We start from the raw sequence: 13,463 nt of genomic DNA, 5'->3' as shown, positions 1-13,463 counted from the left end.
GGTCAGTGGGACTGGGTGAGAGTAAGAGTTTGGCATGGACTAGAAGGGCCGAGATGACTTTTTTCCATGCTGTAATTGTTATATGGGTCCACAATGCTTATGGGACAGGTTCTGTGGACAGAGAGACAAAAGTTGGACTTTCTGGCAGAAATGCACACCATTATGAATGGGGGGAAAGGGCACTGCACACTAACACCAAAACCTTATCCCAACTGTGAAGTATGGTGGAAGAAGCATCATGGTTTGGGGCTGCTTTGCTGCCTCAGGGCCTGGACACCGTGCAATCATTGAGGGGACAATGAATTCAAAATTGTATCAAGACACTTTACAGGGGAATGTCAAGGTAGCGGTCTGTCACCTGAAGCTTAATAGAAGTTGGATAATGCAACAAGACAATGATCCAAAACACAAGAGTAAATCTACAACAGAATGGTTTAAAAAAGAAGAAAATTTGTGTTTTGGAATGGCCAAGTCAGTCCATTCCAACCCTAACCCAATTGAGATACTGTGACATGTCCTGAAGAGGGCTGTTTGTGCAAAGTATCCCAGAAATATTGATGAACTGAAACAGTTTTGTATGGAGGAATGGTCAAAATTCCTCCTCACTGTTATGCAAGTGTGATCAGCAGCTACAGGAAACGTTTGGTGGAGATTATTGCTGCTAAAGGGCATTCTATCAGTTATTAAATACAAGGGTTTGCATACTCTTTCCAGCCTGGACTGTGATTGAATGAATTTGTTCAATAAAGATATGAAAAGAACAAGTGTTTGTGTGGTACGACTTGGATCTGGGCCGTACCCTCCAAATATCCGGACCTGCCTCTCCTTTTTTTTGCACTACCTTACTTTCCCTTTTCTAGTTTCTATTTATGATGTATAATTTAAATTTTTACTATTTACTATTGATCTGTAATCCAGGGAGCAGGAAGCGCAGAATCAAATACCGCTGTGATGATTGTACGCTCCAGTATCAATTGTTTGGTGACAATAAAGTAAAGTTATTAGTTTAGGCAGATTGTGCTTGTCTATTATTGTAACTTAGGTGAAGATCACATTTTATGAGTGATTAATGCAGAAGACCACATAATTGCAGGGTTCACAAAGTTTTTCTTGCAACTATATGTAGAATATCCAGCTCAGAACCAGCTGGCATCATCTTACAACAGACAGAGAAGATGTATTTGATTGTAAACATAAATGCCTTGTGTTGATAAACTCTTACAGCATTGAGATGTTGGTGTCACTAGTAAGGTCACAATTTATTGCCTGTGAAGCCATTTAAAATGTTGCAGTGCTCCTTGTGAAGAGATGGCAATATACAAACCCCATTTCCAGAAAAATTGGGAAATTTTCCAAAATGCAATAAAAACAAAAATCTGTGATCTGTTAATTCACAAGAAACTTTATTTAACTGACAAAAGTACAAAGAAAAGATTTTCAATAGTTTTACTGACCAACTTAATTGTATTTTATAAATATACACAAATTTAGAATTTGATGGCTGTAACACACTCAACAAAAGTTGGGACAGAGTTAAAATAAGATTGAAAAGTGCTCAGAATATTCAAGTAACACCGGTTTGGAAGACTCCACATTAAGCAGGCTAATTGGTAGCAGGTGAGGTATCATGACTGGGTATAAAAGTAGCGTCCATCAAAGGCTCAGTCTTTGCAAGCAAGGATGGGTCGTGGCTCACCCGTTTGTGCCAAAATTCGTGAGAGAATTGTTAGTCAGTTCAAAAGGAACATTTCTCAATGCAAGATTGCAGAGAATTTGGGTCTTTGAACATCTACAGTATATAATATTGTGAAAAGATTCAGAGAATTCAGAGACATCTCAGTGTGTAAAGGGCAAGATCGGAAACCACTGTTGAATGTGCGTGATCTTCGAGCCCTCAGGCGGCACTGCCTTAGAAAACGTCATGCTACTGTGACAATTATAGTCACCTGGGCTCAGGAGTACTTCGGAAAACCATCGTCACTCAACACAGTCCGTCGTTGCATCCAGAATTGCAACTTGAAACTGTATTACACAAGGAGGAAGCCATACATCAACTCTATGCAGAAACGCCGGCGAGTTCTCTGGGCCCGAGCTCATCTCAGATGGACCGAAAGACACTGGAACCGTGTGCTGTGGTCAGGTGAGTCCACATTTCAGCTAGTTTTTGGGAAAAATGGGCATTGAGTTCTCTGTGCCAAAGATGAAAAGGACCATCCGGATTGTTACCAGCGAAAGGTGCAAAAGCCAGCATCTGTGATGGTATGGGGGTGCATCAGTGCCCACGACATGGGTGAGTTGCATGTATGTGAAAGTACCATTGACTCTGAGACGTATATTAGGATTTTAGAGAGACATATGTTGCTATCAAGGCGACATCTCTTCCCGGGGCATCCATGCTTATTTCAGCAGGACAATGCCAGACCACATTCTGCACGGGCTACAACAGCGTGACTTTGTAGACACAGAGTGCGTGTGCTTGACTGGCCTGCTGCCAGTCCAGATCTACCCCCTATTGAAAATGTATGGCGCATCATGAAGAGGAGAATCAGACAACGGAGACCACAGATTGTTGAGCAGCTGAAGTCTTATATCAAGCAAGAATAGACAAAATTTCCAATTGCAAGTCTACTACACTTAGTATCCTTAGTTCCAAAACGATTAAGAAGTGTAATCAAGAGGAAAGGTGATGTAACAAAATGGTAAACGTGCCTCTGTCCCAACTTTTGTTGAGTGTGTTGCAGCCATCAAATTCTAAATTTGTGTATGTTTACAAAATACAATTAGGTTGGTCAGTAAAACTATTGAAAATTTTTTCTTTGTACTTTTGTCAGTTAAATAAAGGTTCACATGAATTAACATATCACAGATTTTTGTTTTTATTTCATTTTGGAAAATATCCCAACTTTTGTGGAAATGGGGTTTGTATTTCCCTTGGAATGATGTCTGACCTGGAGGGACCTTGGAAGCTGCAGCAAGGCAAGGGTATACTAACAGAATAGTGCAGACACTGCACAGCCTTCTCTGAGTGTGGAAGTTCAGTAAGGCAAGAGTCACAGACAGACAGTGTACAGACATAGTGCAGTCAAACAGGCTGAACACGTCCCTGGAAAGCCCCACTCTCCTTTGTACAGACTTTTGGCTTTTGAGATTATATTTATTTCTTGGTGTCATTGAACTGCTGTATTTAACTGTATTTTGTGTTAAAAGGTTTTTTTTTCTTGTTTTGGCGAACTCTTGATAATCCTTTGGTTCTTACCATTCTCTCCACAGACACAGATTTCACCATTTTTACAGCAGGTATTTATGCCTTTGGTTCAAGCAATCTTTGAAGTATTAGCACGGCCTGCAGAAGAAAATGACCAGACTGCTGCTCTGGAAAACCAAATGCTACGCCGGAGTTACTTTGCATTCCTACAGACAGTTGCAGGCAGTGGAATGAGTGAGGTCATTGCTAATCAAGGTAAGTCAGTGTAATGTTAATCCAGGAAAGGAAGCCAACTGCTCTATTTTACAGGTCCTTTGAGATAGCCTTCCACATTGTTACCGCTGATCCTACTTTTACACTCTTACTTTACTATCTGACTGATGGATTACTATCCGTGATGCCTGCACGGATAGTAATCTTCATCAGTCATCAGAACTATAAAAAACAATTTTTCCACTGCTCTCTATAGCCAGAAACCTTAAGTTATGTATTCTGTTGTTACCAACTCAATTTAACAATGCATTATAAAGATAAGCTTTATTTGTCACATATCAAAACATACAAGTTCAAGTTTATTGTCATTCAGCCGTACACATCTATACCACTAAACAAAACATTGTTCCTCTGGGGCCAATGTACAAAACACAATACATACAGTCACACACAGCACACATAGTTACAATTCATATGCAATCACAAAATAATATTAGTACAAAGCTCTGAGTGGTATGGACTGAAGATTGACAAGCTAACAAAATGCAAGGTGCAAATTTCAGTTAGTTTCATGTTACTGGCACTGTTGTAACAATAGCGAAATGTGTCAATTGTGTCAACAACCAACACAGTCCGAGGATGTCCTAGAGGCAGCCCGCAAATGTCGCTGTGCTTCTGGTGCCAATATAGCATGCCCACAACTTGTTAACCTATATGTCTTTATGTGATAGGAAATGGGAGCAACTGGAGGAAACTCACGTGGTCACGAGGAGAACAAACTCCTTACAGACAGCGGTGGGAATTGATCACTGGCACTGTAAAGTGTTGCACCAGCCAATACGCTATCCTGCTACCCTTATTTGGATCTGGCTTATTTACTGTCACAATCCCTTCGTGGTTTTGAATGCCTCCATGAAAGCTTCCTTTGCTCCAAGTTTCTCAATAGGACTTGCAAGCATTAATGTTACCATGTGCTACCTGCGTCTGGATTATTGGGGTGCTTTTGGGGTCTTGTTAACAGTCTAACCAAGTCCACTTTTAACAAGGCTTTGCAGTGCTACCCTCTTCCTTCAATAAATTTGATATATTTCATAATCTAATCAGCAGAATTATTTTCTACAGATCTTAATCTTTCTCCTAGGTGTACAGAATGTAGAACAAGTTCTGTTTACAGTCATTCAAGGGGCAGTGGAATTCCCAGATCCAATTGCCCAGAAAACTTGCTTTATTATCCTTTCAAAACTAGTAGAGCTTTGGGGTAAGAACCAATCATTTTTCATCTGGCGAGTCTAATTTTATATTGACAAACTGTTTGACTATGTTTGACTAAACATTTTTTTATTCTAGGGGGTAAAGATTGTCTGTTAGGATTTGAAGATTTCATCTACAAGCACATTGTGCCGGCTTGCTTTTTGGCACCTCTGAAACCAACTTTTGATCTGGCTGATGCTCAGACCATCTTGGTATGTGCAGTGTAGTTTAACAAAATTTTAATTTGCAAGTTATTTTCCATGGTTTTTCTTTTAATTGTCAATTGCTATCCAAATTAGAGGAAGTACATTACTGTTCAAAATTCTTAGGCACTAGTCTTGGGCACATATACAGTGTCTATAAAAAGTATTCACCCCCCCCCCTAGAAATTTTCATGTTCTACATAAATATTCACCCCTCCCCCCCTTAACATAACACACCAAATCATCACTGGTGCAGCCAATTGGTTTTTGAAGTCACATAATTAGATAAATGGAGATCTCCATATGCAGTCAAGGTGTTTCAATTGACTGTGGTAAAAATACATCTGTATCTGGAAGGTCCAACTGCTGGCGAGTCAGTATACTGGCAAAAGCTACGCCATGAAGACAAAAGAACCCTCCAAGCAACTCTGCAAAAAAAGTTATTGAAAAGTGCAAGTTAGGAGATGGATGCAAGACTCTCCCATCTCAGCCACTGAAACTTGTAACTCCTCCAGAGTTGCTATAGGTCTCTTGGTGGCCTTGCTCACTAGTCCCCTTGATTGAACTAACTGTACTGCAAGGGATATTCAGGGACTTGCAGTTAGTTCAATCAAGGGGACTAGTGAGCAAGGCCACCAAGAGACCTATAACAGCTCTGGAGGAGTTACAAGTTTCAGTGGCTGAGATGGGAGAGTCTGCACATACAGCTGTTGCCCGGGTGCTTCACCAGTCGCGATGGGAGAGTGGCAGAGAGAAAGCCACTGTTTGGGGGGGGGGGGGAGGGGCTCATATGAAATCTCAGCTAGAGTCTGCCAGAAGGCAAGTGGAAGATTCTGAAGTCAGCTGGAAGAAGGTTCTATAGTCTGAGGAAACCAAAATTGAGCTTTTTAGCCATCAGACTAAGTGCTATGTTTGGCTTTTGTACACCAACCACCATACACCATCAAAAACATATCATCCCTATCATGAAGCATCATGCTGTGGGGATGCCTCATTGTAGCAGGCCCTAGAAGGCTTGTGAAGGTAGAGGGTAAAATGAATACAGCAAAATATAGGGAAATCCTGGAGTAGTCTGCAAGAGAACTATGACTTGGGAGAAGATTTGTTTTCCAATTTGTTTTCCCTAGCATAAAATCAAAGCTACACAGGAATGGTTTAAAGACAACAAAGTTAGTGTCCTGGAGTGGCCAAGTCAGTGTCCAGACCTCAATCCAATTGAGAATTTGTGGCTGGACTTGAAAAGGGTTGTTCACTCATGATTCCCATGTAAAGAATGGGGAAAAGTTGCAGTGTCCAGATGTGCAAAGCTGATAGAGACCTATCCACACAGACTCAAGGCTGTAATTGCTGCCTAAGGTGCATCCACTAAATACTGACTTGAGTAATTATGCAATTAATTATTTTGTCTGTAATAATTGTAATAAATTTAGACCAATTCGTAGACATTTATTTTCACTTTGATACAAAAGAATCTTTTCTGTTGATCAGGGTCAAATAAAGACAAATTGGGATAAAGACACTGGGATTCAATGTTGTAAAGCAATAAAATTTGAATACTTCTGGGGGGTGGAGTTAATAATTTTTATCAGCATTATGTATAGCTCGAGAGCCTAAGATTTTTGCACAGTACTGTAGTAATATTTTATGTATTGCATTGTACTGCCACCAAAAGAAAACATGACATGTGAGTGATGACAGACCTGATTCTGATATGGGTCTCTATTATGGACTGAGAGTGGGGAAAAGGGGCAGGGAGAGGGGAATCATGGCTGTGGAGAGGGGAGGGAGCAGGAAACGCTGGAGAGACATTCTGTAATGATCAATAAACCAATTGTTTGGAATCAAATGATCTTGCCTGGTGTCTCGGGGCTGGGTGTGTCTGCACCCATGCCACCCCCACCCCTGGCACTCCTTGTCTGCCACCTGTCACACACCCCTCCCATGGCACACCACCATCGCCATTCCCAACATCCTTCGCTCCTGCCAGATTTACAAACTGGCTTTCTGCTCCTCATTGACAAAACAGTACTGTGCAAAAATCTTAGGCACCCCTAGCTATATATATATGTGCCAAAGACTTCTGCTCAGTCTGTAAAGGACCGAAGAAGAAGGAATCTGATCAGAGAGGAAACTGGACCATGGAAGAAAGGGAAGGCGGAGAGGCACCAGGAGGGGTGATAGGCAGTTGAGAAGCGAAAGAGTGAGATGGGAACCAGAAGAGACTGGATAATTGATTTAGTCAGAAGATGTACAAAAATTGCTCACTCAATTTAGTAACCAAATTAATCTCTAATAGTCCAAGTGAGGAAAGTTGTAGAAATGTCTAACCATTGCTGATGTACTTAATGGTAATTGAGTTATTGAAAACAATGGGATAATCAATTAACCTTTGATAATGTCTTGTAATGATTGGCATCAAAAACGCATTCAACAGGTTAGATGGCGACATGCTCAGATGCAGCGGCCACTCCAGATCCAATCGAGGGGAGGAGAGGGGGAAGTAAGAGAGAGACCAGTTGTGCCATTCAGACAAATGTTTGTACTTAAGTTGTACTTTTGAATTTAATAATATGAAAACTCACTATGTATGGGTGTCCTTAGGTTGGGTGTTCATAACCTAGAGAAGAATGGTAGGTCTTAATTTGCACGTAGTAATTATGCAATAGACCATAACTGAATTAAATAGTTGTGTACAATAGGCAGATTTAGGTACAGTTATTATTTCAATAGTTTAGTTACCATTAATTGTGTTTATAACACCTGCATTAGTTAGATATTTGTGTAGCTATCAGCACTTGTGCTTCTTGAGAGTTTAGAATTTTTTTTTAGCATAGTACAGGCTCTTCCGCCCACAATATTGTGCCAACCCTCGCTCCAAGATCAATCTAACCCTTCCCACCCACGTATCCCTCCGTTTAAGAGTCTCTTAGTGTCTCTAACGTATCTACCTCTACCACTACCCCGGCAATGTGTTCCACGCACCTATCTCTGTGAGTAATAAATAACACCATTGACATTCCTCTATACTTTCCTCTGAACACCTTAAAGTTATGCCTGATTGTATCAGCCGTTTCTACACTCTGGCTATCCACTTTGATTTGACTTAGTCTAAGAACCAATTAAATAAAAACCTGTGGACACTGGGTTGGTTGGGGAAAAATGTGGAAGAAACTTAGGAAAGATATGATAGCTGGAGAATTCAGGGAGGGGAATGGTGATGTACCAGAGCATGTTAGCATTAAGCAGGTGGATGCGCTGGGTGCCTTGAAGGACACAAAAGTGGTTAAATCGCCAGGACTGCCTTGCAGTTATCCCAGGCTGCTCTGAGAGACAAGGGAGTGGATTGTTGGATCTCTGGCTGAGAGTTAAATCTTTGAGCACAAGTTGACTGGAAGACAGCAAATATGGTCACCCTTTCTCAAGAAGGCAGCAGGGAAATGCCTGGTAAGGGTAGACATACAAGCCTAACATTCATTTTCATTTTTAAATCTTTTTTATTAATTATTATTGAAAATCAACAACAGAGAAAAATACATCAAAATAATCAAAACAACATATCCATATATAGAATAAGAGTTAAACTATCAATCAAACTGAACAGTATATCAATAATTTAAAAAAAAACAAAATGTTAATGCTATTTGTTTTTGGAAAAAAGGAAGAAAGAAAAAAGAGCCCCTACTAACTAAAACAAAAAAAAACCCTAATAACAAAAAAAAGGGTGGGGGGAACCCATTTGGAGCACAAACCCAGAGCTATACACCATACAAGCTTCCATTAAAAAAGACATCAATCCGCCAACCAAATCCATATACCCAAGGATCAGAAAAGGACCATCTTAATTAACTCAAATCAAATGGTAATAACGGGCAAAAGGACCCCACCTTTTCTCAAAATCAAATCTAGGATCAAAAGTTGGACTTCTAATTTTTTCCAAACTAAGACATAACATCACCTGAGAGAACCATTGTATCAAAGTGGGAGCAGAGGCATCTTTCCATTTTAATAAAATAGCCCTTCTAGCCAATAATGTGACAAATGCAATTGCGTGTTGGTCTGATATAGAAATACTGTGAATATATTGAGGAATTATATCAAACAAAACTGTCAATTTATTAGGTTGTAAATTGATTTTTAAAGCTTTAGAAATTGTAGAAAAAATAGATTTCCAAAACTGTTTCAATACAGAACACGACCAAAACATATGTGTCAATGTAGCTATCTCAGTTTTACATCTATCACACTGACTATTTACATTAGGAAATATTTTAGACAATTTCTCCTTTGTCAAATAATAACGATGTACAATTTTTAATTGAATTAGAGAATGACTGGCACAAATTGAAGAAGAGTTAACCAGCTTCAAAATTCTGTTATCAAGGTCATGTTAAGCTCTCTTTCCCAGTCTTGCTTAATCTTAAGTAAAGGATAGTTTTCCTGTTGTAATAGTAAATTATAAATTTTCCCAATGTAACCTTTCACTAAAAGGTTCATTTTTAAAATAACGTCAAACAGGTCAGAGTTTTGTATATATGGAAAATTACTTAAATATTCTTGTAAGAAATGTCTGACCTGAAGATATCTAACATTCATGGTAGACCACTAGAAAGGAAAAAAATTGAGGTAAAGGATTAATAACCTCTTAGAAAGGCAAGTACTAATCAGACAACCAACATGACCAAGAGCAGGTCTTTCTGACCAATCTGATTGAAGTAACAGAGTCCATCCCAACTTGAATTATATCCCTTGACACCACCTCCCTGCTTTAGTACAGACCTGTGGCAATAAGTTGTGAGGTGAGGCAGTATATCTGTGAGGTAAGTGACACTCACCTGACCCTAAATTCAGTCTTAGTTGTTGTCATCAAGACTCAAACAGCGACTTGTTGCTGTTGACATTTGCCATACAAGTGTCACCTGTGTCAGGAAAGGATGCTGACTGTTTGCCACCAATCACCTGTAAGCCCAAGAGGTGATTAGCATCGATGCATTTAAGATATAGGAGAGTCTTGGTTGGTGGGTGATGGGTAAATGAGCAGAATGGGGAAAGGAATGTATTTGGTGAGGGTAGGAGTTAATGCAGTGTAGGAGGAGACTAGTGAGATTAAACACTAGTATGAGATGTTTTAGCCAAAGGTCTGTTTCTGCCTTGTACGCAATATGTCATTACCAGGGACCAGTTACAGAGACCACGTTTTAAATATGTTGGGCAGTTTAGTAAGCATTTTCCTGTATTTCCCAATTTACAGTTCCGTTGATTCATGAAAATTTATGTGTTGTTTTACTTGTCTGCCTACGATTAAAATATTTTTAATTGACTATGTAAATCTTTTGCTTTTATTATTCACCACGTATATTGGACAAATGTTCCCACAAGCAGCCTAGAGTGTAGGGACCAATTGTGGCAGGAATCGAAACAGCTTTTGTTAACTCTTAATAATTTAAATTTGTTTTATATGTAGGCATTATCAGAATGTGCTGTAACATTGAAAACAATTCATCTCAAAAGGGTAAGGATCTTTTGTTCTTCTAACTCCAAATTTATATTTTAAAATACACTCACTGGCCATTTTATTAGGTACAGAAGTGTAATCTAGTGTGGTTTTCTGCTGATTCCATCCACTTCAAGGTCCAACATGTGTGTTCAGAGATGCTCTCCTGCACACCACTGTTATAACACATGGTTATTTGACTTACTGCCTTCTTCCTGTCAGCCTGAACCTGTGTGGCCATTCTCTCACTTCTCTCATTAACAAGGTGTTTCTGTCCACAGAACTGCTGCTCATTGATTCTATTTTTTTTTGTTTTTCGTGCCATTCTGTGCAAACTCTAGAGACTTTTGTGCGTGAAAATCTCAGGAGATCAGCAGTTTCTGAGATACTGTACTCAAACCAACAACTATTCTATGGTCAAAGTCTCTTAGATCACATTTCTTCCCTATTCTGATGTTTGGTATGAATAACTGAACCTCTTGACCATGTCTGCATGCTTCTACGCATTGAGTTTCTGCCACATGGTTAGCTACTTAGATATTTGCATTAATGAGCCGTGTACAGGAGTACCTAATAAAGTGGCCACTGAGTGTAGAAACCATTCTTAAACATGAAAGTGAAAGCAAAATCTTGTGGGTACTGAAAATCTAAAAGGAGAAAAAAAAATAGGAAATGTTGTGAATGCTCCGGAGATGTGTGAAAGGCAGTTTTGCTTCTCATTGTTCTCTCAAGTGATCCGAGAGAATAGACTGTTTCTGTCCACAGATATTGACTAGTCTCCAGAGTATTCCCAGCATTTGTGATAATTTTGTTCCATTTTTTATTTCGTTGCAAAATGAATGTCACTTCGTGCTCTGTTACTCACTGAGCGTTTTGCATTTCAGGGGCCCGAATTCATTCAGTATCTTCAGCAAGAATACTTGCAGTCATTACAGGTAGCCCCCGAAATAAGTCAGGTTGGTGAGAATTTGCAATATTTTAACTTTGGAGCATCACTTTTCTTTTATCTGATTTATTGCAAATACAGGTCGTCCCCAGTTTACATCACGGTTCTGTTCCATAACTGGAGCAGTTCACTAATGGAAATGCAATCACACACTAAGGTCCCAGGCTGCAGAAGATGCCTGGAGCAGCCGACAAATCTGTCCTCTAGTCTCACAAACACTGTAGGTACAGGCTATGCATAAATCAGCTGTTTGTAAGCTGGGGAGGACCTGTATGACTATCAGGTGCTGCAGTGTTTAGTGTTTTGGCTGTTTCAAAGTTCAAAGTAAATTTATTACCAAAGTCCATATATGTCACGTATGCTGACCAAGCAGCTCAATAAAGGAATTCCAAAGATGATAGGACACCATACACTACCCTGATATTCATTTTCTTGTGGGCATTCACAGTAAATACAAAGAAACACAAGAGAATCAATGTAATACTCCACACAACAAGAAAAAAAACAATGCAATAGACTGCAAATTTAAAAGAAAACATTAATAATTAAAATAAATAAGCAATAAATATAGAGAACATGAGTTGAAAGCAAGTGGAACTCTGAAGACACTGGGGCAGAAGTTATCGGAGTAATAATTGTTAATCATTCCCTTTTGAATTTATTCTGGCCTTATTTGGGTCAATTCCAGCTCCCCTCTAGTAGGGAGACCAGAACTGCTCATTGGTTTCTCAATATAAGGCTATCATTTAGGAGTTAAAATTGGGTTGTCTGACAAAAGAAGAACAGAATTTGGATCAAAAGAAAAGCTGATCTAAATTCCACCTCCCCAGACTCCACACCTTACTTCCATGTGTGTAATATTTTGATGTGATGCTTGACAGCCCTATTGTGGGGTAACTGAGGTTTGCTTTAACTGGGGCTCATGCATTATGCTGTGTGCAGGTAAAGGCCAGTCACAGAATAGCTACACATTGAAAACTGGAATACAGGTTGTTCCTGGTTACAAGCGCCTGACTTGTGGACATTCCTACATGTACATGGGCTCCCATGATATCGAATTCAAAAGTCTGATGTATGTACTTTGTACATACATTCATCCTTACGGAACTATTTTGATGTAATTCTCTCTTAGTACGAAGTTCAGAGTAAATTTATTGTTTCAGTTCATAATATCACCATATACGAATCTCATCTGTGAGGTTTATTTGCTTGCAGGCATACTCAATAAATCCATAATAGAATAATATCCTTAATAGAGTCAATGAAAGACCGCGCTGGGCGTTCAAGCTGTGTGCGAAAGACACAAACTGTGCAAATACAAAAAGGAAGAAATAATAATAAATAAGCAGTAAATGTTTAGATCACAAGATGAAGAGTCCTTAAAAGTGAGTCTATAGGTCGTGGGAACATTTCAATGATAGGGCAAGTGAAGTTGAGTGACTACTTTTTTTTGTTGTAGAGTTATAGTTACACAGCACAGAAAGCAGGCCCTTCATTCCAACTTGTCTATGCTGACCAAGTTGCCTACCTCAGCTAATTCCATTTGACCCATATCCATCTAAACCTATCCTATCCGTGTACCTGTCTGAATGCTTTTTTAAACACCGTTGTACCTGTTTCTACTGCCGCTTGTGCTTTTGATGCCATTCATTACAATACAGCTAAAGTTCAGAGTTCAATTGTGACGCCGTCTGTAAGAAGATTGTGGGCTTCCTTTCGTTAGTAGGTTAATTGGTCATTGTAAATTGTCCTGTGACTAGGCTAGGGTTAAATAGGTGGTTTGCTGGGAGGTGCAGCTCGATGGGCAGAATGGGCTATTCCCTGCTATATCTGTAAATAAAAAATACAGTGGCGGTATTGCCACCGCGTGGAAAGGTTTTTAGTATTTTCCAAATTCTGGACAAAGTTGACCAAGAATATTTGTAAAAACAGAACCTGTTTTGTTATCTGGGGACAGACAGCTGATACGGATAACATGCAGTCACCATTTAGCAGCTTGGCAAATTGAGCACCTTCCAGGTGGCAACAATTGTTTTAGATGTTCAACCCTTCATTAATACTCAGGAAATGTTGCCGTGGCTGTGGAAAAGGGGAAAATCTCACACAAAAAAAAGTGAATAAAATGAACTGTGACGTGTTTGAGGCAAATGATGA

General features: G+C 39.5%; 1 protein-coding gene across 3 annotated transcripts in view; it reads left to right on the top strand.

Moving 5' to 3' along the window:
• xpot (exportin, tRNA (nuclear export receptor for tRNAs)) overlaps positions 1 to 13,463 on the top strand; it is an 87,658-nt gene that overhangs the window by 69,473 nt on the left and 4,722 nt on the right. For all 3 annotated transcript variants that reach the window (XM_063058414.1, XM_063058415.1, XM_063058413.1), the window contains exons 19-23: positions 3,271 to 3,460; positions 4,560 to 4,676; positions 4,766 to 4,881; positions 10,334 to 10,381; positions 11,248 to 11,319. In XM_063058414.1, coding sequence (XP_062914484.1) covers positions 3,271 to 3,460; positions 4,560 to 4,676; positions 4,766 to 4,881; positions 10,334 to 10,381; positions 11,248 to 11,319 — 543 coding nt within the window. The remainder of the gene's footprint in view (positions 1 to 3,270; positions 3,461 to 4,559; positions 4,677 to 4,765; positions 4,882 to 10,333; positions 10,382 to 11,247; positions 11,320 to 13,463) is intronic.

Source organism: Mobula hypostoma, chromosome 9 (genome assembly GCF_963921235.1).
Source record: "Mobula hypostoma chromosome 9, sMobHyp1.1, whole genome shotgun sequence".
Classification (NCBI taxonomy): domain Eukaryota; kingdom Metazoa; phylum Chordata; class Chondrichthyes; order Myliobatiformes; family Myliobatidae; genus Mobula; species Mobula hypostoma.
This window is presented reverse-complemented; position numbering and strand designations above follow the sequence as displayed.